The sequence below is a fragment of the Lissotriton helveticus genome, chromosome 8 (genome assembly GCF_964261635.1).
Source record: "Lissotriton helveticus chromosome 8, aLisHel1.1, whole genome shotgun sequence".
Lineage (NCBI taxonomy): Eukaryota > Metazoa > Chordata > Amphibia > Caudata > Salamandridae > Lissotriton > Lissotriton helveticus.
Window position 1 is genome coordinate 78,525,160 of NC_136069.1, and position 27,094 is coordinate 78,552,253.

Sequence of the window (27,094 nt, forward strand, 5' to 3'; positions counted from 1 at the left end):
TACTATTTTTCACAAAATTGGGAGGGCACCCATTTGTACCTTGCACTGATTTGGATTGGCTTTGAGGCCTGGTGGAACTCCTTACTAATTATGCTCCGATATTTGCACATTGGTCAATTTGTATATATATCTCCATAAATCTTACCGTGATATAATGAGATCTCGCTAATTGATTATCGTGAAACGAGTGGCTATATATAAAAGTATTATACGAAAATATGCATATTAAGATGGCCAACGTTAATACCAATGCCTATACATCATTGCTGATACCTCTTCACTTTCCATTGTGCAATATGACGTTTCCTTCAATGGTTTTCATAAATACGATTTTGTTTGTAATGGTAACTGACATTGAAGAAGGAAATGCCGAAAAGCATTGGTCAGTTTGCTTCGTGTTGTCTGCGGAAAAATACTTCCACCTTCAAAAAAACTTCCCCTTTGAGTGCCTTCGTGCATTTCCACGAATGGGCGGATTGTTTCGAATATGACGCGACTCACCACCGCGTTGGAGTGTACCCGGGACGTGTGGTGAAACTGTTGTTTTGATATATATATATATATATATATATATAGTAGTAGGGGCAAGCAAGGCAGTTTGTTATTTATTTAGGTTGCCCCTCACACTGGACCTACGCTCACAATCGGCCTTCTAGTCTATGTGGACATTAAAAATCGGCCATCCTCATCTCCTGCCCCAGCCAGACAACGTGCTGCATTGTGGTTATTGCAGTCTTCCAACTATAGCTGTAGTGGATTTGAGAGAGCACACGAGGGCCAGGTGTGTGTAATTCCAACAAAGGAGGGGCTTGATTGCTTAAAAATACCGAAGCAACATGAACAAACATTTGTAACGCTGGGCATTTGAAAAAGGAAGATGTTACTTCCGAAACGCGTCATGCTACACCAGTGATTAAAGCTGCCTACCTTGCTCCGTTGTGTCCCTTCCATCTTTCCGTGATGGTTGATATATAGAACTCCGTCCTTTTTGCATAATATCTTCCCCCAAGTAGCTGACAAATGTTTCCGATGTGAAGGAAAAGGCACGTGGAAACACATTGTTTGGGAATGCCCCAAAATCCAGGTATTATGGAAGGAAATAGAAAAATATCTCTCAATTGTCCTTAAAACTAATATTGTCCTTGATGAATTGACTTCCGTCCTAGGTTGCTCTCCTATCCACACTCAACACGATGAGTCGCTTTTTATAGCTTCTTTAATAGCTAAATCCCTTATATTACAGTCCTGGAAAACAGACCTTGTCCCATCTTTCCAAGCATGGAAGATAAAATTACTCCGAATCCAGGATAGGGAAAGAACATACGCTTTAAGATCAGGGGCTCTGAAAAAATATGAGACATTTTGGAGTGGGTTTGATCCTTAAATTTGCCTTGCTGCTATTTATTCGGATTTAAAATTGGTTTATTAGGTTCGTTATGTATATGCACGATGCACTTTATAAATCTAGCTATGAAAAATTAACTGAGACATTTCAAAGGGAATTTAAAGTTCCTATATTTTTTTAACTCTAACAAAATCTTTTGAATATTAGTGAAAGTCTATTGCTTGTTTGCTCTTACACAATTTTGCACTTTATAATTTAAATGTTATAACTAAAAACTGTATGGTTGTTTTTAATATTCTTTTCTTCTAGACTGTATTAATTGGATCTCAAATATGTCATGTCTCTTGTACTGTATTGTATTGTTATATATGAACTCTCAATAAAAAAAATAATAATAAAAAAAAATAAATCTTTCCGTGAGTGTGAAGATGTTCTTTGGTGATATATATATATATATATATATATTTAACCAGATGGCTCCCCTGCTTCTCCCGTTAGGCGCTGCTAGTAGTGGCCGCGTTACCCCTGCGGTTGAGCCCAGCCGCTATCAATCATGAACAACGATTCCTCTTCGAGGAAAACTTGGAGTCGCTCGCACAGAGTCGCCAATCCACACAAATTAAAGTTCTTATTTCTTTATTTCTTCTTCCATGGGGGATCTAAACAAAAGTAACCAACGCGTTTCGACAGCCTCCGCTGCCGTGATCAAGACAGCGGAGGCTGTCGAAACGTGTTGGTTACTTTTGTTTTGATCCCCCATGGGGGAAGAAAAAAATAAATAAATAAATAAGAACTTTAATTGGTGTGGATTGGCGACTCTGTGCGAGCGACTCCAAGTTTTCCTCGTAGAGGAATCGTTGTTCATGATATATATATATATATATATATATATATATATATATACGCACACATACATTCACGGAAAAGAACAAAGGTTATAGGGACCTTATAGTTCAGTGAATCTGTCAGTTAAAACAATGTTTTAAAACAACAAACTCATTGAAATTCATCAGTTATAGTTATTTTAAGTAACTGTAACTCATCCCCCAAAGTAACTAACTCAAGCCCCAGCCATGCACAGTGATATCAATGTTGTAATTTCAGCTGTCATTAGTGATGTTATATGTGAGGGTACAGGTAGTAAAATAGCATCCAGAATATTTCTCCATATATTTAGGCCAACCAATCACAGCGTGAGCTTCTGCAGATCTCTCATATTCATCTCTCTCCAGTGTGAGCCTGACAGCCGAATGGGGAAAAAAAAGCCTTCTCAGTCAATCAGTTTGCTCTATTATTTGAAGTTGCGTGCCTGTGAGACTCACAAAAATTTCCCAAACCGAAACGTCCTAATATACATAAACTTTGAACCTTAATTTCTCAAAATCTACAGAATGGATCTACACCAAATTACTAAGTGCACACTATCTGAATGAATTGCATGGGTAATTGCATTTTGCGACCCTTCCTTCTGCTTGGCCTCTGCTTGCCAGATCACCTCGAAAATTTCTGCGGAGCGGAGATGGATGTGTTTTTTCTGAAAAGGTTTGGGAAGGTTCATCAAACCACTCCAAAGTTGTTAGCCAATCAGAAAAACTCTTCATATGGTAACTAAGTCCTAACTATAACTACACAACTGTGCAATTATCAGGAATTGGGTTGTCATAAGGAAAGAAAGGACTTTTTAGAGATCAGGAAAGGGTAGCAAGGAGTTTTTAGCCCTCAGGGATGGGTAGTGTATCAGGGTTGTTCGGCATTTTTAGGGCTCAGAATGGGTATTGTATATTGGTAGAAAGGAGGTTTTACAGTTCAGGAATGGGTAGTAAGGAGTTTTTAGTCCTCAGGGATGGGTAGTGTATCAGGGTTGTTCGGCATTTTTAGGGCTCAGAATGGGTATTGTATATTGGTAGAAAGGAGGTTTTACAGTTCAGGAATGGGTAGTAAGGAGTTTTTAGTCCTCAGGGATGGGTAGTATATAGGAATAGTAAAGAGGGTTTAGATGCACAAGTTACTTACCTTCGGTAACAATATATCTGTAAGAAACAGTAGTTAGTATTAGATTTCTTACTTTAGAATATCCCCAGGCGTCAGACTGGATCCGGAAATTTTTGCATAGCAGTACCCTTGCGCGTCGGTAGGCGTCGTCTGCGGCTCCGCGTCCGTCGTCGTTGGCGCCGGGATGACGTCGCCGTAGTACTTAGACGCCGCCTTTGCGCGCTGACGTCAGTTCTTATACACAGCTTTTCCGCGCCAGAAACGCAGAGCCATGATAAAAACCAACACTGGTGCCATGAAACTAGGGCCCTGAAAGGGGATGACCTTAACCCTAGATATCGGTTCGCAGAACGGGGAGGATGGGTGGAGCGGTAAGGAATCTAATACTAACTACTGTTTCTTACAGATATATTGTTACCGAAGGTAAGTAACTTGTGCATCTGAAAGAAAGAGGTTAGTATTAGATTCCTTACCTTAGAATAGATACCCCAGCAATACCAACCCCGGTGATGGGTCTGCGAACCAATGATCACACCAGAAAGTCCAGGAGGACGGAACGGCCAAAGAAGCCATCCCTCCGGACTTGGCTGTCTAGACAGTAGTGTCTTGCGAACGTGTGTAGCGAGGCCCACGTAGCTGCCTGACATATGTCCTGCAAGTGGATTCCCCGGCCCAGGGCAGTAGCAGCCGCCGTGGCCCGAGTAGAATGTGCCCTCAGCCCAACAGGAGGTTCCTTCTTAGCCAAAGAGTAGCACGCCTTGATGCACAACACAACCCACCGAGAGATGGTCAGCTTGTGCACTGCCCGTCCCTTCTTAGCGCCCACGTAACCAACAAAGAGTTGGTCATCCACCCGGAACTGGCGTGTGCAATCCAGATAGAATGAGAGCGCCCGTTTTGGGTCCAGACGGTGGAGCCTCTCTTCCTCTTTCGAGGGATGCGGAGGCGGAAAGAAGGTGGGAAAGGTGATGGACTGCCCGATGTGGAAGGCTGTGACTACCTTGGGCAGGAAAGAGGGTCTTGTCCGCAACACCACCTTGTCCGGATGGAGAGAAAGGGAAGGAGGTTTAGAGGCAAGAGCCTGGAGCTCACTCACTCTCCTGGCAGAGGTGATGGCAACCAGGAAAGCAGTCTTAAGTGTAAGAAGACGGAGAGGACAGTTATAAAGCGGCTGAAAAGGAGCGCACATCAGGTAAGTTTGAACCAGGTTCAAGTCCCACTGGGGCATCACGAAAGGAACAGGGGGGAACATATGAGTGATGCCCTTCAAGAATCTGTTAACAATCGGGGACTTGAACAAAGAAGGCTGATTAGGTAGCCTCAAGAAGGCGGAAAGGGCAGAAAGGTAGCCCTTGACAGTGCCCTGAGCAGAGCCCCGCTGGGCAAGAGAAAGAAGGAAGAGGAGAACCTCAGAAAGGGGGGCAGAGAGCGGACCTACAGCCTTTGCTGCGCACCATGCCACAAATCTGTTCCACCTGCAGGCGTATACAGACTTTGTGGAGGGACGCCTGGCTGCCAAAATCACATTACAAACTTCAGGAGGCAAGTCAAATGGCCTCAACTGTCGCCGCTTAATCTCCAAGCATGGAGGTGGAGACTGGAGAGGTTCGGGTGGAGGACCGTCCCCTGCTGCCCTCCTGAAGAGGCAGACGAATCGGGGGATCGACAGACATGCTGAGTAGCTCTGGATACCAATATCTTCGTGCCCAGTCCGGAGCCACAAGGATGACTTGGGCCCGGTCGCACTTGATCTTCTTCAGCACTCTTGGCAGAAGTGGTATAGGGGGAAAGGCGTACAACAGACCGCAACTCCACTCGCGACGAAAAGCGTCTCCGAACGAGTGCCGCCTTGGAAATTCCAACGCGCAGAACTGATGACATTGCGCGTTCTCTTCTGTGGCGAATAGATCTAACCAAGGCTCTCCCCACTGCTGAAAGAGGTCTTGTTCCAGGTCCGAGTTCAGACGCCATTCGTGATCCATCATGCACCGACGGCTGAGTTCGTCCGCCCTGGCGTTCAGAGAACCTGCCAGGTGTTGAACCACCAGGGTCACGCCCTGATGTTCCAGCCACTGCCAGAGGCGCAGAGCCTCCTGGCGTAGGGTACACGACCCCACCCCGCCCTGTTTGTTGCAGTACGACATGGCGGTGGTGTTGTACGCGGACACCTTCACTACACTCCCACGGACAGAGGGGAGGAATGCCTTCAGTGCAAGCCCGATCGCCCGCAGCTCCAGAAGGTTGATGTGGAGCCGGGACTCCGCCGGAGACCAGAGGCCTCTGATCTCCGCCTCTCCCATGTGGCCCCCCCAGCCCTGGAGGGGCGCGTCCGTCACAACTACGTGCTCTGGATGGGGTAGGGAGAGGGATCTGCCGCTGACCCAATCGCGGTCCGTGAGCCACCACTGCAACTGTCTTGCAGTGCCCTCCGAGATCAAGACATGGTCGGACAAGTTGCCCTGAGGCTGGGCCCACTGAAATTTCAGGTCCCACTGCAGAGCCCGCATCCGCCACCGGGCGTGATGCACCAGAAGGATGCAGGAGGCCATCAGCCCCAGAAGCCGCAGCGTCAACCTGACCGAGACTCGGGATAAAGGCTGAAAGATCGGAATCAGAGCTTGAATATCCCAAACCCGCTGTTCGGGAGGATAAACCCGAAACTGCACCGAGTCTAGAACCGCTCCGATGAAGAGGAGCTTCTGAGAGGGACACAGGTGTGACTTCGGCACATTGATGGAGAACCCCAGCAGGTGCAGGAGGTCGGCCGTAGTCTGGAGGTGGCTGACGGCTGTCTGGGGTGAGCCCGCCTTCAACAACCAGTCGTCGAGGTAGGGGAAGACTGAAACCCCTAACCTGCGCAGATGCGCTGCGACCGCCACCATCACTTTCGTGAACACCCGTGGGGCGCTGGTAAGGCCGAAGGGGAGCACAGTAAACTGAAAGTGCTCGTGGCCTACCGTGAACCGCAGGTCCCGCTAGTGGGCCGGCAGGACAGGGATGTGAAATTAAGCATCCTGCAAGTCCAACGCTACCATCCAGTCTCCAGGGTCTAGGGCAGCTAAGACCTGAGCCAATGTCAGCATCTTGAACTTCTCCTTCCGGAGGAAGCCATTGACGTTCCGTAGGCCCAAGATAGGGCATAGGCCCCCTTTGCCCTTCTTGGGTACCAGAAAGTAGTGGGAGTAACAAACACACCCTACTTCTGGCCCAGGAACGCCCTCGATGGCCCCCTTGGCCAAGAGGGCCGTAACTTCCTCTTGTAGAAGTTTGAAGTGATCCCCCGACACGCGGTGGCACTGCGGTGGCATGGCTGGAGGGGACGCCTCAAAGGGGTGGGAGTAGCCCCTTTGGACGATTTGCAGCACCCACCTGTCCGATGTGACAGTGCGCCAGTGGTGGTGGTGATGGCGGACCCTGCCCCCCACTGGCGTCACATGGGCGTGAAAGCACATACTAGGAGGGCTTTGAGGCGGATGATGCAGGGGTAGGTGTGGACTGGCCTCGCCGTTGTCCCCGACCGTCGCCACGGCGGTTTCCACGTCCGCCACCGCGCTGGATGGTAGTCTGCGGCCCGTGGCTGGCAGGACGTGTGGGGGCACCCCTTCCTTGGCCACGAAAGGGGCGAAAGGAAATGCATTACTTACCTGTAACTGCAGTTATCCAGTATTGGTGTCTTTCATAGATTCACATGCCTGAATCATTCCCCGTCGTCGAGACCGGAGTCTCCGGTACATAGAAAAGTAATGTCTTATAGACATACATAGAGAATAGTAGGCCTAAAGGCCTCACCTTAGTAACATATCCATGTCCTTTTGTAAAAAGGACCAAACTCTAGAGAAGAGCCAATCAGCTATCACCTCCCTCTAGAACCTTCCTGGCAGGAGCCTCAGACCCTCAGATTTTCGTACGCACTAAGCTAAGTAGGCGTGACACAGAGAGTTAGGTGAGTCCTTCATGGGAGGCGGGAGGGTTGCATGTGAATCTATGAAAGACACCAATACTGGATAGCTGCAGTTACAGGTAAGTAACGCATTTCTTATGCAGTATTATGGGTGTCTATCATAGATTCACATGCCTGAATCAGAGTAGCAAGCAATGCAGAGTGTACATTTCTGATAGAATAGCATATACAAGTCCTTAGATAAGACACATCATGCGAGCATGAACCATTATTAGACCTCCACAATAAGTATTAGTAAAGAAATGTGCACACCAGAGTAGGATGGAGGGACGGAGGAAGGCTCACCTTACTAAAAAGATGGCCTAACACTGATTGGCTCACTGCTGCATCATTCATCAGCTCCGTATCCAGGCAGTAATGCCTAGTGAAGGTATGCGGCGACTTCCATGTTGCCGCTCTGCAAATGTCAATGACTGGCACCCCTGCAAAGAGAACTATAGAAGTGGACATAGCTCTCGTGGAGTGCGCTCTCACTTTGGAATGCAATGGCTGTCCAGCTTGGTCATGACAGAAAGCAATGGCTGCAGAACTCCATCTGGAGATGCTCTGCTTGGCAAGCGGTAGACCTTTCCTAGGTATGCTGTAAGCTATGAATAGCTGGTTAGATTTCCTGAATGTGTTCGTTTTGTCAGTGTAAACTTCAAGCATCGCCTGAGATCCAAAGAAAGCAGCGATCTCTCAGCTGCCGTGCTTGGGTTTGGAAAGAAGGAACGCAGAACCACAGGTTCATTTAGGTGGAAGTCCGACTGGACATTCGAGATAAACCTAGGATTGGTTCTCAGGATTACTCTGTCGTATTAAACTGTAGAAAAAGATCCCGGATTGAAAACGCCTGTAGCTCACTGACCCCCTTTGCAGATGTGAGCGTCAGGAGGAGTGCTGATTTCCACGAGGCATACTTTAGGTCAGCTCTGTGTACTGGTTTGAACAGATGTTTCATGAGCTGATTAAGAACCACATTGAGATGCCAGGTAGGTGGCAACATCCTTACTGGCGGGAAAGATCTGTATAATCGTTTTAGAAATTGCTTAATCAACCCGCTTGACCAGAGCGATGGACTCGTTGAAGTTCTTTATAACGAGATATTGCTGCTAAGTGTAGTTTAATTAAGGAGTGGGCTAGGCCCGACTGTGCCAGATGTAATAGATAAGGTAATATTTGCTCTAGTGATGTGGAGAAAGGCTGAATTCCGCGATCTGCACACCAAATACAAAAGCGCTTCCATTTCAGGGAATACGTCTTGGTCGTGCTATCCGCCCTTGCTCTGGCAAGAATGTCTACAGTCTTGTGGAATATTCAGATTGTGGAACTCTCTGACCTCAGAAGCCAGGCGACTAACCTGAGAGACTTCAGATCCGGATGTTGAACTTTATTGTTGTTCATTGTAAGCAGAGATAGATACTGCCGCAGGTGGCCCGGCGGCTCCAGGGATAGACGGTGGAGCTCTGTGAACCAATGTTGCCTCGGCCAAGTTGGGGCTATTAAAATTAGAGTACAAGGCTCCACCTAAATATTCCTGAGGACTCTGGGAAGCATCGGGAATGGCGGAAAGGCGTACGCAACGACGTTGCACCATGCAATGGAAGATGCATTCCCTAAAGACCCTGACTGGGGATGCCAACTTGCGAAGTGTGGGCATTTGGCGTTCATTGTCGTCGCAAATAGATCGATTTGCGGCGTGCCCCATCTGGAGAAGATCTGGTCGATAATTTGTTGATCTAGCTCCCACTCGTGTGACGATGTTTTCTGCCTGCTCAATACATCAGTGAGCACATTGTCCGTGCCTGGGACAGATTCCGCTCTTAGGGTTATATTGTGGAGTATGAGCCAATTCCAGATTATTTTTTGCAACTCGCGAGAGTGTGTCAGCGAGCGTGTCCCTCCCTCTTTGTTAAGGTAGTGCTTAGTCGTGGTGTTGTCTGTCCGGATGAGCGCCAGGGAATGTTTTATTCTTGGCAGGAAAGCTTGAAGAGCCAGGAAGACCACCCGCAGTTCAAGCAGATTGATATGTAGTTTCTTCTCCATAGAAGACCACTACCCGCTTATCTGTAGCTCTTGCAGAAAAGTTCCCCAGCCTTCCAAGGAGGCGCCTGTTGTGACAACATGAGGAGCAGCCGGAAGCAGGAATGACAAGCCTTGAGACAGGTTTTGAGATGACATCCACTATTGTAGGGCTCCGACCATCTGAGGATTCACTTTTATGTGGTCGTCGAATGACCATGTGCATTGGACCCACTGCTTCGAGAGCGCCTCCTGCAGATTCCTAATTTGTAGTCGACAGTGAGGAATCAGGAGGATACACGCTGACATCATCCCCAGGAGGGATTTGAAGAGACGGACTGTCAAGACTGTCTTCGAGGCTACTATAGCAGCTAGTGCAAGGGGCTTGTTCATCCTCTCTCTGGATGGGAAAGCTTTTGCTGACCGTGTGTCCAGGGTTGCACCTAGGAAACTGATGCACTGAGAAGGTTGTAGAACCGATTTTTCCTGATTGAGGGTGAGACCCTAGCAATCGAAAAGCTTTAAACAGGGGTTGGAAGACCTGGACGCGTCTTCTAAGGATGGAGCCCTGACCAGCCAGTCATTCAGATATGGAAAGACTGGGTGATGGCACTGTCTGAGATATGCCGCCACCGGGGTACGACATTTCGTGAATATGCGCGGTGCAGACTTGAGCCCGAAGGGCAGACCGCGAAACTGCAAGTGTCTGCCCGCTACTGCAAATCGCATGTACCTTTTTGTGATTCCGGTAAATTGGGATATGGAGGTAAGCGTCGTTTATGTCTAGGGACGCCCCAAAATCCTGCTGTTACAGTAGTTGCAAGACCTCCTGGATCGTTACCATGCAAAACGACTGCTTCTCAGGAATTTGTTGAGGGCCCTAAGGTCCAAGATTGGTCTCCACTTCTCGTCTTTTTTCTGGATCAAAAGAAGCAGGAATAAAACCCTTTTCCCTTCTGAGATGGAGGTACTCTCTCTATTGCTCCTTCCTGCAGCGTAATCGAGATCTCTCATAGAAGCAGCCGTAGATTTTTGTTATTTCCTCTGTCCTTTACCTTGAAAGGACGACCTCCCAAAAGAGGATTGCTTGTTTTCTTATACTGAAGAGTGCCCAAAGCTCTCTCAGTGTCCGCTTCGTCAATTTTTTGTGCCAAATAGTAACTGGCTAACATATGGCATGTCCAAAATCTCTGTTTGCACCTCAGGAAGGAAAGAGGTTGCCTTTAGCCATCCTTGGAGCCGCAAGACTCCTGCTCCAGCCAACTGGCGGAACCCTGTCATAGCGATATCCATCGCACAGTCTATAGTTTCTGACGTCGATGCTTTATTATCTAGCAGAATCCTCTTTACTTCCTCTTTGGATGAATCTGGCAATTCCGACAGGTATGGGGCTATGTGTGCCCACAATTGCCTATTATAGCGTCCCAAGAGCGCTAGGGCATTCGCGGCCTTTACCATCATTGCCGATATTGAGGAAAAACTGTTCCCAATGTTGTCCACTCTTCTTACCTCCTTATTAGGAGGAAGCGACAAAGGGGCCGAAGGATTCCTGGAGGTTTTCTGGGCCGCCTGTGTCACCACGGAGTCCGGCTTAGGATGTCCTGTTAAAAACGCTGGTGCTGTATCTGTCGCCCTATACTTCTTATCCAACTGAGGGATCACTGGTGATACAGAGTAGGGGTTCTGCATGACCTTTACCCCTTCTGACTATAGGTAATCGATAATCGGTATTGACTTTCCTGCCTTCTTGAGAGGTTCTGTGAAGTCATACAAAAAGCAGACCTGTTCTTGAGAGACCATTGAGATCTTAAAACGTTGAGCAGCCCTCTCTATTATAAGAGATTCCAGAATTGTCGGAATTTCCCTCGTCGACGAGTCCTTCGACGAGATCGGCGTCCTAGACTATGCCGTCGTAGACGAGCAGTCATAGACGAGGCCATCGTAGGCGACATCATAGACGATCCGTCGTAGACGAGGCCATCGACGACGAGCCATCGTAGAGGAGTGATCGTAGATGAGGCCATCATAGACGAGGCCATGGTAGACGAGGATGGTAGACGAGGCCATCGAAGACGAGGCCATTGTATACTAGGCCATTGTCGACGCCGTAGACTGGCCGTCGTAGACGAGCAGTCATGGACGAAGACGTCGATGACGATGCCGTCGTAGATGAGCCATCAAAGACGAGCCCTCGTAGATGAGGCCATCGTAGACGCCATAGACAGGCCGTCGTAGACGAGCAGTCATAGACGAGGCCGTCGTCGACGACGCAGACGAGCCATCGTAGACAAGCCATCGTAGATGAGGCCATCGTAGATGAGGCCATCGTAGACGAGGCCATCGTCAATGCCGTAAACAGGCCGTCGTAGACGAGCAGTCATAGACGAGGCCGTCGTCGTCGTCGAGCAGTCGTAGACGAGCCATCGTAGACGAGCCATTGTAGATGAGCCATTGTAGATGCGCCATCGTAGACGAGTCCATCGTAGATGAGGCCATCGTAGACGAGGCTATCGTAGACAAGGCCATCGTAGACGAGGCCATCGTAGACGAGGCCGTCGTCGACGCCGTAAACAGGCCTTCGTAGACGAGCAGTCATAGACGAGGCCGCCGTCGTCGACGAGCCATCTTAGACGAGCCATCGCCGACAAGCCGTCGTAGACGAGCCATCGTCGACGAGCCGTCGTAGACGAGGCCATCGTAGACGAGGCCATCGTGGAGGAGGCCATCGTAAATGAGGCCATCGTAGATGATTTTTCTCCAAAAGCAAGTCCTTTACTCTCCTTTTCCACAGAGTGAGGAGATTTTTAAGAACTGCGCCCAGAAGACCCATGAGTGGTCTTTTTGAGGGCCTTCTCAGGATGTTCCCCTGAGGAATGAGTCTGAGGAGAATCTCTTCTCTTTTGAGGTCTCCTAGACGTTGAGGATAACGCCTCATCACGGTCACTGGAGAAAATATAAAACGTCCTTTTTGGTCTTAGTGTTTGATACCATATTAAAAATCACCCTTCACGACCTCTCAAAAACTTACTTGAGAAAGTGCGACATACCTTGCAGTCTTTGGCCTGCGGTATAGAAAGTAATAGCGGTCCGTGTGAGGATCAGAGCAGAGCAACCTCACAGGCTCTTAAAAAATCTTTTCTTCTCCTTACCAGACCTTCTTTAAAGAATGTATTTGAAGATAATCCATAGTAGAAAAGAATCCTTGACAACAAAATCATTTAATGAAGTGAAAAAGACAGAATCTGAGCAGAGCTCATAGGAGACTCCCTTAGCACAACGTGCGGTAGAAAATCTGAGGGTCTGAGGCTCCTGCCAGGAAGGTTCTAGAGGGAGGTGATAGCTGATTGGATCTTCTCTAGAGTTTGGTCCTTTTTACAAAAGGACATGGATATGTTACTAAGGTGAGGCCTTTAGGCCTACTATTCTCTATGTATGTCTATAAGACATTACTTTTCTATGTACCGGAGACTCCCGTCTCGACGACGGGGAATGATTCAGGCATGTGAATCTATGAAAGACACCCATAATACTGGATAAGCAGCCATTTGCTGCCGCGGGGCCGAGAGGCTCAAGGACTTGGCCGTAACCCTGGAGTCCTTAAAGCGCTCAAGCGCATTGTCTGCCTTGTCGCCAAAGAGGCGATGGCCATCAAAGGGCATGTCCATAAGGGTGTTTTGGACATCAGCTGAAAAGTTGGCGGACCTCAACCAGGCGTGGCGACGAATCGCCACCGTCGTCGCCATCGCTCTGCCCAGTGAGTCTGTGGTATCCAGCCCACACTGGATGGAATACCGCGCCGCATCTCGACCCTCCGCAAGGGCTTGGGCGAGTTTAGTCCGGACCTCCTCCGGACATTGTTGCAGCACGTCCGCGACCGTGTCCCACAGAGAGTGGGTGTAACAGCCCAAGAGGCATGCGGTGTTGACTGACCGCAATCCCAAACTCAGGGAACAGAATACCTTCTTCCAGTATTGCTCATACCTCTTGGATTCCCGATCGGGGGGAGCCGACGGGAATGCGGTCTGGGAGTTAGAGGCCTGGATAACCAGGCTCTCGGGAGTGGAGTGGGTGGACAGGAAGCAAGGGTTGCCCTGAGTCGGGCGGTGGTGCCTGGCCACGTTCCTATCTACAGGCTGACCTGTAGCGGGCTTGGACCAAGTGCCCAGAAGAACGTCCGACAAGGCCTCATTAAAAGGCAGCAGAGGCTCGGCCGAGCTTGTCTGCGGTTTAAGGACCCCGGTGAGGAGGTTTGTCCTTACGGCCGCGACGGGGAGCTCAAGGCCCAAGGCCTAGGCAGCCCGCGTCAGCACCACACTATAGGTAGCCCCCCTCCTCCGTAGCCACGGTAGGAGGGGAGACAAAACCAGTGTCGGGCGAAGTGTCCAGACCACTGGCCTCCCCAAGCTCACCTGTCCAGTCCTGAAAAGACTGACACTCATGTGTCAGAGGGTCCTCGGACCCCTCCCAATCCCCCTCGTCACCCAGTGCCTGATACTCAGGTTCAAAGGATGGGGCCGGGTCGTAGAACTAAAAGTCTCCCATCGGCGTCGAGAGCGGCGCCAAACCCGAATCAAGGGTAGGACCGGGGACAGCGTCGTCTTGGGACGGCGCCGGGGGCGACACCCTGGGGGCCGGCGAGGTCGACCGGCGGCAACCCGGATCCAGCGAGGCCCTGCGGAGTCGGGACCGAAGTCGTCGACGGCGCCGGAGCCAAAGCACCGGGCGGCGCCTGAGCCGAAGCACCCGGCCCGCTGGGGGACCCAGTCGGGGCCGCTTGGCCCGAAGGCGCCGCGGAACCCAACGGAGGAGTGAGTGACCTCATGGCCGAGATGAAGGCCTCGATCTCCTCCGGCGTCGCGTGCTGCCCAGGGACCAGCGGGTATGGAGCAGGCCGCAACGCCTGCAGCTCTGGCGGAGCCGCGGGGGCGGTGTCGCCCGAACCCCCGGCCGCGTCGCACAAGCGTCGGGATGAGTCAGAAGAGCGATGTCGTCTCTTCGACTTCTTGTGCCTCTTACCGCGACCGGTCCTTGGACCTCCTACCGGCTCGGGACCTCAAGCGGCGCGGGGCTGACTGCCGTAGCTCAAGTCGCTTGCGGGACCGCTCCCGTCTAGCTTTAGACGTCAGGGCCCAGCAGTCGGAGCAGGACTTGTCGTCGTGTTCTGGGCCCAGACAGTGAAGACACCGGCGATGGGGGTCGGTAACCGACATCAGTCGGTTGCAATCGACGCAGGGTTTGAACCCGGGTATCCCTACCGGCACCGTCGGAGTCGAGAGACTCGAAAGATGATCAAAAAAGATCGAAAAAGTTAGTCAAAAATTGACTAGGGTACAACTTTTTCCGGATCAGCGCTTGCTGGCGCGGAAAAAAGAAGAACTGACGTCAGCGCGCGAGGGCGGCGTCTAAGTACTCCGGCGACGTCATCCCGGCGCCAACAACGCCGACGACGGACGTGGAGCCGCAGACGACGCCTACCGACGCGCAAGGGTACTACTACGCAAAAATTTCCGAATCCAGTCTGACGCCTGGGGATATTCTAAGATAAGGAATCTAATACTAACCTGTTTCTTTCAGATGAGCAGGGTAAAGGGGTAGTAAGGAGCATTTAGATGTGCAGAATAAAGTGGTAGTAGGGAGTTTTTAAATCTCAGGTATGGGTAGGAAAAGGAGTATTATTTAAAGATAAAAAATTAATTTTGTTGCCATGGACTGGAGAACAAAATAGGCGGAATCTATCTATGCAGCAAGAGGGAGTGCTCAAAATGTAAAATCTTGGACAAATGGTGGAATCACTGTGATTTGGAGTAATTGATGCAATAGATTGTGTGATGTATTGCCGATCTGTGAGACCTTCTTCTTTCTGCACTGTACCTTTATTTTCAGCTTGAGAAATCAATAAAGAATTGTATTTAACAGCTAATTCAGGCAAACAATTAGATTCATTAATATATATATATATTTCACAGGTAATGTGGTAAATGGTAATTCTAATCCTTATCTATATTGGTTTCTGTGTATGTGTGGGTGTATGTATACATACACGCACCACCATAACTCCTCCATAAATCGGGCGCAGACACACCTTTGCTTGCTCGTGATTTTATTTGCAAAAGAGCTGTTAGGACACGTTTTGGCAAAGTCCTGGCCTTGATCATATACGCAATGCAGTTTGAAAGACAGCTTTATATAGGTAACATGGTGTATGAACATAGAAAACATCCTGTGCAAATCACCGAAAAGTGCAAAGCATTATTCAATAATTATGTGGATTAAAAATAAGGTTTCAATACTTTATAAAAAGCTACTGAGGTTATCCAAGGATTTTGTAATAGACATCTTAAAAATTATTGTCATAACTTAAATTATTTCATTTCAGAATGAATCCATTAACATGGGCTAAAATCAAATAATTCATTTATGTTGATTCAGATAAAACAATGCAATTTCTAGGTCAATAAATACATATAATAGAGACCATAAACCTAGTGCCTTCAGGTAAAAAAGGCATGGAGGTTAGCAATTAAATAGTTATAGTACATCTCCCAAGTAGCAATAACTTCACCAATCAATATGGTAGCTATCAACATCACTGCAGATATCCTTATTTGCAGAGATATACTTGTGTACCACTATCTTATAGGAGCTGAATCCCCAACTTATGGCCCAAATACATATTGCACAAACACCAGTGAATAAGAAAAATAACTAAAATCATCCAATCGATACATAAAGATAAAATTTAGATGCCAATATCACCTGCAGAATTATAAAAATATTCACTCTAAATCATACACACTAACCTGAATTAAAACCATATATACACTCATCATGTGAATAATCTCCATAAAAGTATAGGAAAAAGAGAAGCCTATATTTTCATATATGTTCATATTGCAGTTCTAAATCAAATATTATTTAAAAAATATCAAGAGAAAGCATGGAATTTATTCCTGGTTCAATTTACACTCACATTCCAGGACGTACACGACATTCAGTTTTGCAACTAAATATGCTCCTTATTTTCTGAGGTTTCTCACTGAAGGGCGTGGTGTATTCACTGATGTTATTCCCAAAGTTGCAGGCCCTACATGAGCTGCACTTGTAGAAGCCATTTCTAGGTTATAACCAATTCTTCCTATCCACATGTGCATGACTGCTTTTCACCTAGGCATTCCTCATAGAGGGAGCCTTCCTGAAAGCAATGGGTGGGGCTTTAGGCAGGATGGGCCCTAGTATGACGTCTCCCTGGACTAGTGACAAATGATTTTTCATAATGGCCCTGAGTTGTTTCTCTTGTTTGCTGAACCCCAAGATCAATCTATTGGTGGAGGCAGAATTTCAAGAGTTGAGGGGTAGGTGTCCGGCGGAAGCACCAACAATCCTTGGCAACTGCAACCAACATGGAAGTTGCAGAAGGTGCAATGTCGGGACCAGCAAGGTCCAGGAGACTAACCACAAGCAGGGGAGTCAGGGCAGGCCCCGAGCAATCAGGGGAGCCCAAAGAATTCAAAGATAACCCTCAAGTGGACCCACAATGGAGTCACAAAGGGCCTCGAGCAGCTCATAAAAGATGCAAGCCCATGATGCAAGTGATGCAGTGAGGATGAAGATCTTGGTCACAGGAGATGATTGAGGTTGGGGCTACTTGGAGCCCAAAAATCTTGGTGGAAAGAAGCCAACAAGCCTTTGCAACTGCAAGTCAACGCAGTGCACAGGGGTTCAGTTCCTGCGGCTCGGACGAGGGATGCTGGCCTTTAAATTGGTGAGAGGACAGGGCAAGCCACTAGGACTGAGAAGAAGCACCACCTGTGTTGCTGAGCCTTTCGGAGCCCATTGGAGTTTAGGATCAGCAGACCGGTCAGCTTAGTTGTGGTGCCTGCAGATGCAGGGAAGTGACTCCTTCACTTCAAGGGAGATTCCTTAAGGTGTCTTGAATGCCCACAGGCTTTGGAAGGTTTCTGTATGGTGCACAGGCATATACGTTGTAGCAGACGAGCAGGGCGAGGGGATCAGGACAACCAGGAGCCTTAACAGGTGCAGCCTTGATGCCCAGAGCAAAGTCCAGAGTGCCCACACAGTTGAAGTGGTGTTTTAAATTAATCTTGTCCCATAACGAATCTAGGGACCCACCCTCAGGTAAGTCCTTAAGTACCCTAGGGAAAGGATTGGGACGATTCAGTGGTCACTCCCTAAGGAGGGGCCAGACAAGGGGGAGGATACTTCCTGTCCTTTGTCCAGTTTAGCGCCAGAGCGGGAGCCAAAGGCTCTCTGAACTAGTTTTAGCTGGAATATGCATGGAGGGCACCAAGTATGTAGACTATGTAACGCTAGCAAGCGCCCCCACCCTGCGCCAATACACTAAACCCTGCCTGGGAGGTGGTTACACCTCCCTGTGAAAGGATATCTATTGTTCTGCCTTCCCCTGCTTAAGCTTCGCTCAGCAGCAGGAGGGTAGAAACGTGTCTCAGGCGGGTAGCAGCCCTAGCTTGCTGTCTAGGTCTTGAAGACTGGTACCGGGAGCACCGAGGGCCTCCCCAAGGAGCCTTACAGTGCATGGAACCATACCACCCACACCATTTATGGTGTGGTGTATGATTCCAATATGTTGAATACCAAACATGATAGGATTCCGGTTTCGAGATGGTCACTGCGTAATGACGCTGGACCCCTCTATAAGTTATATGGCTGTCTCACAACCTGGAAGAATTGACTCTGTAGGCTGTAAAGGGTGTCCTTTTCATGCAAGGGCACCCTCACACTTAGAACCAAGCGCCCTGCCTTCAGGATTGAAAGGCCTGCCTTAAGGGTGACTTGTAGGTTTTAAGTGCAGTGACCTTAGATTTAGGGAAACCTATATCTTTTGCAAGTGGTAGCACCAGCGTACACAGGCTGCAATTGTAGGCCTGTAGCTAAAAACTGAGTGGTCACCCATGGGTGGCAAAATACATGCTTCAGCCCATGGGGGACCACTGGTGTACCTATGCCGTGGGTACCCTAGTACCATATACTAGGGACTGATAAGGTTACACCAGTGTACAATCTGGGATGTACCCAAGTTGTTACCAAACCAATTTAGGGGAGAAAGCACAGAGACTGGGGTCTTGATTAGCAGGATCTCAGTCAGACTAGTCAGAAACACCATCATATCAAGCAAAAAGTGGGGGTAACCAATAAAGCAGATTCTACATTCCTAGACCACTTGATCAAACGCGCAACACACTAAATATGTTCCAACATATTTAGTGGTCAACTCCGGAGGAAATTCAAGCCATCCTGGTGATTAATGCTCGTATAGAACGAGGATACATTAAGGGTCATTAACAAAAAGTCAGAATACCAAGGGACGTCACAGATGCGTTTCAAGAAATCTCCAGTGTCTAACACAAGGGTTGGAAGGTTCTTAACAAAAGTAGGAAGAAAAAAATTATTTTAACGAGGTATTTTCAAACGTGCTATCTTGAGTAGAAATTATGGGTCTGCCTGGAGGATGCAATTTGTTCTTACGCACCTTTGTTAGAGGTATAAGTTGCTATTCCTCATAACTCAGCAAGCCTTCATCTCTCATTGTTGTTAATTGCCTGCGATATTGTACATCCGTTGCTTTCACTGTGTCCAAGCTACTTTTCATATAACAATCAATATCATTTAGTTGATTGTAGGCCTCCTGTAATTAGTCATTTAGTGACTAAAGGACGATGTTGCCCCCTTTATCAGCATTTTGGATAACAACATTGCTTTGTTTCTGCCATTTAAAAAAAAAATCAGTTTCTGATATTTTACCTGCTGCATATTATATTTTATTTTGCCACGTTGCGTTACATGATTATACATAGAGGGAGAGAGAGAGAGAGTGAGAGAGAGTGAGTGAGAGAGAGTGAGAGAGAGAGAGTGAGAGAGAGAGAGAGAGACGCACACACATGCAGGTGTTCGAAGTACTGCTCACCACCTAAAGTGCAAAGTAAAGTACTTCTCAAGTAAAACTGTTATGTAATGGTAATCCCAATGTGATTACTGCAATATAAGACATTGATGTAACAAATTCCATTTTTTACCTGAGAAAATATGGCTTTGCCTCTAGCACACAGCATGTTTTCAACAGCATTTTAAACAAAATCAACATTGCCACTATTTGAAGCTTACCGTAATCTGCATTTGTGTTTGGATGCACGGATAATGCAGTATCTGTTCACGGTGTAAAAGTAATCGTGGTATGGGACATCGTGTGTGGCTACATCGGTGTCTACCAGATATAACTGCCCTTCCTGGCTCTCTTTATACAAGACCTGACACAAAGAGATAAAGCGGTCATACATGTACATTTTATTGTGTCATATTGCAATTTGATTTGTATAATGTTTACTACACCTGATAACGCTTGCGGTCATTTTACCAACCTTTGGAATCTTTTCCCACAGTGACAATTCGACTGATGTCTAGTAATAGCAAACACCTGAATTGATTTTAATTGATTAGAACACACCCAACACGGTAATAAGACAACAAACCTTCCTTGCACAAATGAATGTAAGTTACTTACCTGTAGCTGTAGTTCTCCAGTATTGTTATCTTTCATACATTTACATGCTTGAATCATTCCTGGTTGTTGAAGTGGGAGTGCCACAGTACATTCTAAAGCAGTACTATAAAAGTACACAGTCTATAATGGCTAAAAGACATTTATTGGATTAGCTTATCCACATAATTTCTAAATAACTGAACTTCGGCCAATCAGGCAAAAGCACCACCCTCTAGAACACTCCCCACAGAGACATCTTTTTTTTTTAAAACGAATATGTTTATTTTTAGCTTCACATTTGTTGAAATGAACAGTGCTATATCGTATAATCATTACAAACGAAGTAAACTTTATAGCCATTCCACCTTTCCTAGAGCAGTGTCTAATAGTACATTCCCAATTTCTAAAGGCCTTCAATATTGCAGTACGTCTGCTACATGCGGGCAGTAGAGGAAGTTCCTTCATTATTAGGTTCAGGACCTTTCATAGGCGAGGCAACTCCCTCCTCAACAGAGTCCGAATTCCCTGTATCTTGCTCAGTTCCTATTGTTGCTTCAAAGTCCTGTATCGCCTCTCTCCATAATGCCAATTTCTCTTCTGAATGCTCATCTGCCCTACACCCGCGTAGCCTGAGTTTCTCTGCTACAGAGTAAACACAAGGAGATGATGGACGGAGCGCTTAATCTTTTCAGACATTCAACCCAGTCACAGATCTGCGTTGAATCCATCATCATTCTTTAGCTCACTTCGCCACCTAGCTTGAATCCAGTGGCAAAGTGAGCAAGGGCAGTTCGGGCTGGGTCTGAACTAAGGGTGAAGTGAGCTAAAAAATGATGATGGATTCAACCCAGATCTGTGACTGGGGGTGAGTGTCGGAAAAGTTTCAGCGATCTGTCCATCATCTCCTTTTGTTTGCTATGTTCGCCCAAAGTTGGCAGGGTATGCCCAGACGTGGGCCCCTTGCTCACTTTGCCACTGGATTCAAGCTAGCCTGGCTGATGCCTGGTGTTACCCAGAAACTTTTCCCAGGATGCTTGTTTCCAGTTCAGGGAAGACCTGGCTTGGCAGTTCGGGCTGGACTGTTCCCATGAGGCACACGGTCAAGACTGATTTGCATATGGCTGGGTCCGAACTGGGGTTGCAAAGTGAGCTAAACAATGATGATTGATTCAACCCAGATCTGTGACTGGGGGTGAGTGTCTGAAAAGTTTCAGCGCTCCATCCGACATCTCCTTGTGTTTGCTTCCTCTGCTACAGTCCATTCTTTCAAAGGGTATTAGAAGCTACACTCCGTAGTTTAAGAAAGTGTAAACCAAAGCTCTGCAATATAGGTAGTTTGAGGGCGTGCACCGAGGTATCAGCCCCTAAACCCGGGCATATTCTTAATAGCTCTGTTGCACTTTCCCAATGGGAAGTGTCCCTCGGGATGCACAGGCAGAGTCCAATCCGGATTTTTCAGATCTGTGAAATAATGTTCAACTTTTTGATAGATGTTTCAGCACATCATTTATTGTGAGCTGTATGTTTGTAATCACAGCAAATTCATGAGATATATAATTCTTCATATCTGTATACTTCCATGAACAATAAACTAAGAATATGTATTTGCCCCAATGCCTTTCGGGTGTGTCCCCGCCCTTCATTTGTGTGTTAATTTCCTCCAGAAACCAAGAACGAGCGAATGAGACGACCATATTCAAAAAGAAAATAATATTCATTTCATCTATAATGCGTAACATGCAGAGTTACGTGATTCCTCATGTTTTAAGGTCAAGTCAAGTCAAGTCAAGTCAAGATTTGTATAGCGCACTACTCACCCAGAGGGTCTCAAGGCGCTTGAGGGAGGAATTCCCTCCCCACCCACCTCCGCCTTACACAGAACCACCTCTCCTTCAGAAAACAACTCAAAACTTGGATATTTGAGTTGTTTTCTGAAGGAGAGGTGGTTCTGTGTAAGGCGGAGGTGGGTGGGGAGGGAATTCCAGGTTTTGGCCCCTAAGTAGGAGAAAGATCTTCCTCCCATGGTGGATCTTTGGATGCGTGGAATCGCGGCTAGGGCTTGATTGGATGATCGTAGTTGGCGGGTGTGGCTGTAAAAGGTCAGGCGCGTGTTGAGGTATTTGGGTCCTAGGTCGTAGAGGGCTTTGTGTGCGTGGGTGAGGAGACGGAACGTTATTCTCTTGTTGACGGGGAGCCAGTGGAGGTCTCTCAAGTGACCAGATATGTGATTGTGGCAGGGGATGTCTAAGGTGAGTCTGGCGGATGCGTTCTGAATGCGTTGGAGTTTTCTCTGTAATTTAGCTGTGGTACCGGCGTAGAGGGTGTTTCCGTAGTCCAGTCGGCTAGTGACAAGTGCTTGAGTGACCGTCTTTCTTGTTTCGATGGGGATCCAGCGGAAGATCTTTTTGAGCATACGTAGGATTTTAAAGCATGATGATGAGATGGCGTTGACTTGTTTGGTCATCGAGAGGGAGGAGTCCAGGATGAAGCCCAGGTTGCGTGCGTGGTCCGTTGGTTTGGGTGCGCTGCCCAGGGCCGGTGGCCACCATGAGTCGTCCCAAGCAAAAGGGGGAAGATCCTGGGATGAGGACTTCCGTCTTGTCCGAGTTCAGTTTTAGATGGCTGTTCTTCATCCACTCGGCTACGTCTTTCATCCCTTCGTGTAGGTTGGTTTTGGCGGTGTTTGGTTCTTTGGTGAGGGAGAGGATCAGCTGGGTGTCGTCTGCGTAGGAGATGATGTTGAGGTTGTGTTGGCGCGCGATGGATGCAAGGGGGCTCATGTAGACGAAGAGGGTGGGGCTGAGTGAAGATCCTTGTGGTACGCCGCAGATGACTTCAGTGGCCTCTGATTTGAAAGGGGGAGGCGGATTCTCTGGGTTCTTCCGGCGAGGAACAAGATGATCCAGTCCAATGCTTTTCCTTGTATCCCGACGTTGCTGAGGCGTTGAATAAGGGTGCTATGACAGACCGTGTCGAACGCTGCGGAGAGGTCCAGTAGGATGAGGGCAGCTGTTTCTCCGTTGTCAAGTAGTGTTCGAATGTCGTCTGTGGCTGCGATGAGGGCGGTCTCGTGCTGTGTTTGGCTCGGAAGCCAGACTGTGATGGGTCGAGGGAACCGTTAGACTCGAGGAAGGCGGCGAGCTGACTGTTGACGGTTTTCTCAATGACTTTGGCAGGGAATGGGAGGAGCGAAATGGGGCGGTAGTTCTTAAGTTTGGTGGGGTCTGCTGTGGGTTTCTTCAGGAGGGCGCTGAGTTCGGCATGTTTCCAGCTTTCCGGGAAGGTAGCGGTGTTGAGGGAGCAGTTGATGATATCTCGGAGATGGGGTGCGATGATGGTCCCATGGTAACAGAGAGAAATTCAGTGGAGAAAATAAGACCGTGCAATGAAGGTTAAAAATGGGAGAATGAAAGTTAAAGGTGCTCACAATTAAAACAGTTTGGTGGTGTGTGAAATGTAGGTGTAATTGTGATGGTTTTGAGCGAACTAAAATCAAGCTTATAACAAGCTGTGAATAGAAACGTGGAAGAGCTAAAACCAGTGAAGAGGCGTGTGATTATCGACGCTATGGGTGAGCAAGTGAATTACAAAAAAGTAATGAGATTATTATACACGGTTCGACTGCTCAAAAATCGTGAAATTATCGCGCAAAAACGCGGCTCACATACATGCTTTTGCTTGTATCACAGCTCACGAAGCTGCAAGAATTTACCTTTGATCGCTAAACTTCAGGACCTGCCAGGGTGGATGCCGCCAGTTATACAAATGACTCGGGATACGCGTCCCAACAATCGCCATTATTAACAAAAGTTCAGAAAGTGAGAACGGCGTTACTAAACCCTGTGACACCAACAGTGGCAGCCATCTTGGAGTGGTACATGTAAGCACCATTATCAACGTTCTTGCTGTGGACGGTTTAATAGCAGCACAATATGACAAAACTAAATGATGAAATAGGGGTTAACAGTGCAAACAAGCATAAGAAATTGAAGAATAATTAAGAAGTAAACATAAAGGGAAAGAAAAAAGGTGGTGATACACATATAAGGACATTAAAGATAGTAGATATAGGCAACATGGATCACAGGAAACAACTGTATTCAATCCGGTCGTTGAGGCCATTGGGATTCAACATGTTCATCTTCATAATCCAAAATGTTTGATGCTGTATTTGAAACTTGCGGATATCTCTTCCTTCTCTGATGTCTACAACTTCACAAACTAAAAACCGCAATTGACTGATGTTGTGATTCTAAAGGGCAAAATGTGTGGCTACCACCGATTTGGGATTTTTATTTCTAATGTTACTTTTGTGTTCATTGAGTCTGGTTTTATTCTTCCTTTCAGTTTTGCCAATGTATGCCAGTCCACACAGACTTTTAAGTAGATACACCAGGTTTTTAGAATCGCACGTGGCTGTAGTATAGAGTCAGATATTGAAACCTTTTATCGGATGGTTCACTGGGTTCCCGTTAATGATGTTGTTACAAAATTGTGACCTCTGCCCTGTGTATAGGGTTCAAATGGACTATTCAGTTTTTGTGCACGTATTGAATTAAGCTGCCAAGTTGGAGGAGACTTTATTGGAGGGTAACTCTGAAAAGACCTTTAAGGAACTGCTGAATGACTCTACAAGACCATAATGATGGTGAACCAAATAAACGTTTGTACCTTGAGATTGCAGCTAGAGGCACTTTTATTAGAAGGGTGGACTAAACCTGATTTTGCCAATGATAAAAGGTAAGGTAGTAGTTGCTCTGGTGGTGAATATTCGCTTTCAAGCACCATAAATAAAACAATTCCATTTTAATTTATATGTTTTATTAATGGTATCCACTCTAGCTTTTGCAAGAATGCCCTTGAAGTCTTGAGGAATTTTTATACTAGCAAACTCATGATATTCAGGAGCCATGCAGATAAATACAGGGAAGTAGAGTTCGGATGAAGTACTTTATTGTGGTTCATTGTCAATAGTGTCCTTAGATCTTCAGCTGAATGTGATTTGTCTCCAATAGTAGTAACAGTTCTGTGAACCAGTGCGGTCTGTGCCATCTTGGAACAGTCAAAATTATTGGACGAGGTCCTCTCTTCATTTTGTATGGTTATTAAAGGGATCAGGGGAAAAGCATATGCACAGATTTCTGATCATTCTGATTGAAAATGCATTCCCCATGAGCCTTGTTGTGGATGCCAGTTTGCATAAAATTGGAATTTCTGATGTTTTTGCGTTGTGAAGAGATCCAGTGTCTGTTTGCCCCATTAGTGGAAGATCTTGTTCAAAGCGGACTGATTGAGCTCCCATTCGTGGCGACTGTATTTGGTTCTGCTCAATGTGTCCACCAAGATGTTGTTCGTACATGGAACATGTTCTGCCCGCAATGTTATTTAGTTTCGCGAAACCAATTTGACATTTGTTGTGCTTCCTTGGATAGGGACAGCGATCTTGTGCCTCCTTGCTTGTTCACATAGTGCATACTGATGGTTGTGACAGACAACACTGACAAGCCTGTTATCCTTGGCAGGAATGCTTGGAGACAATGAAACTGCTTTGAGTTCCAGCTAATTTATATGCATTTTCATCTGACATGTAGATCATTTTCCATGTATTTGTAGGACTAAGAGTAATAATAATTTATTGTTTGATTATTGAAAATCTTACAATAGATTAAAAATAATAATTCATATTATAGCAAATACATTTGAATAAAAAAATGTTTAGGATAAAAACCTACTTATTATACAAACTGAAAATGTACACAATTTAAAAATATTATTAACCTGAATAGTGCAAAACTTATAAAACCAATTAACTGCCACATAGGATCTATATGTTCTCCTTGATCAAGTCATCCGCGTTTAGTTTATTTTTTTATCATGTTGTGGCGATTCAGAAGGAGGGACACTGAGGCGGGAGCGTGGTAAAGAGGGTTTTATTTTTGTGAATGTCTTTTTACGTCTCTGGGTGAGTCTTTCTCAGGCTAAAGCTGCCGGATCCAAGGTGTCAGCTAGGGTGTTAGACCGTCCTGGGCTTGCACGCCGGCGCTCTGATTCTCTGGGGGCGCGGTCGTCGTCTCTCGTCGTGTTCCAGCGCCACATGCGGGGAGAAAAGGAGACTCTCAGTAAGGCGTTCAATATGAGCAGTGCCCAAGATGGGAAACCGGGGAAGTGAGGACACCGGTGCTGCTATATACACTTTGTGCTAGGCATGGTGAGGACGCTCTGGGCGGAAGGGAGGGATAGCCGAGAAGGATAGGGGGGTTGTGTGATGGAGGAAAAGGTGCGAGGAACACTATGAGGAAGGGGGGGTCTGTACAACTTTACACGGAGGCGTCCCGCCTCCCAAGCCACCCAGCCACCCGGTCACGCACCTGGGAGAGCCACACTCCTCCGTGAGCGTGGCTGGGCGCAGAGCGATAACGTTGGCCTCCTGGCTCGGTCCCTCGGTCGGCGTCGCTTCCGTTGTCTCGCTCTCCACTCTTCTCCGCGTTGATTCTCTCTCCGCTCTCCTCCTCCTCTGTGTCGCAGCACCCCGGACTTCCTCCTTCCGGGCTTCTTAGCGGGGTGATTGGTAGTGCGTCATCTGGGGGCAAAGCCGCTTCCTCCATTCTCATTAGTAAGTACAGCGATGACGCTGTAGGGGGGTGTGTCTCTGACTCGAAACCGGCCCCGTAAAAGTTACACACCTCTCATTGCGTCTCGGCCCGTTCCCACCAGCTGAGAGAGCCTGTCTCCCACGGTTCCTGGGACGATGAAAGAGAGGTAGGACATGAGTTATGTGTCCACCAGTCGTGAATCGGGGTAGAGTTCGATACCTTCCCGGCCTCCATGCTACACTTTAGTATACATTTTACAGATGCAGAATTCAAAACTAGGTCATTTGACTTTAGACACCTTATAAGTACTTGTCTGCAAGTCCGAATTTCACGCATATTAAAATGCCACTTGAATCTCACTCTTCTTTCTTCCTTCAATTTTGAACATATGCACAGCAGATGGATAATATTCTCTTCTCCTGTATTACATAATCTGAGATATTTGTTCTGTTGTACGCAGCCACAGCAGTGCGCAACATGTTCCTGGGAAACGGCCAAATCGTGCTTTCAAAAAAATATTTTTCAGCTTTAAGGACCAGGGTGTTTCTAAATATGATTGTGCCTTAATGGATTTGTGCGCATTCATTAGTGTCCATATGTGCAACCTTTTTTACAAAGGAGTCTTTATCTTTATGCTACGATAGTTGTTTCGATATTTTATGAATAGGTTTTTAAAAAAGATTCCA

The 27,094-nt window shown here is 47.1% G+C and overlaps 1 protein-coding gene across 3 annotated transcripts in view; it reads right to left on the reverse strand.

Annotated features, from left to right (window-relative positions):
- Positions 1-27,094, reverse strand: part of GRAMD1C (GRAM domain containing 1C) — a 1,372,139-nt gene that overhangs the window by 291,007 nt on the left and 1,054,038 nt on the right. For all 3 annotated transcript variants that reach the window (XM_078656659.1, XM_078656660.1, XM_078656661.1), the window contains exon 12: positions 19,440-19,582. In XM_078656659.1, the coding sequence (XP_078512785.1) occupies positions 19,440-19,582 (143 nt within the window). The remainder of the gene's footprint in view (positions 1-19,439; positions 19,583-27,094) is intronic.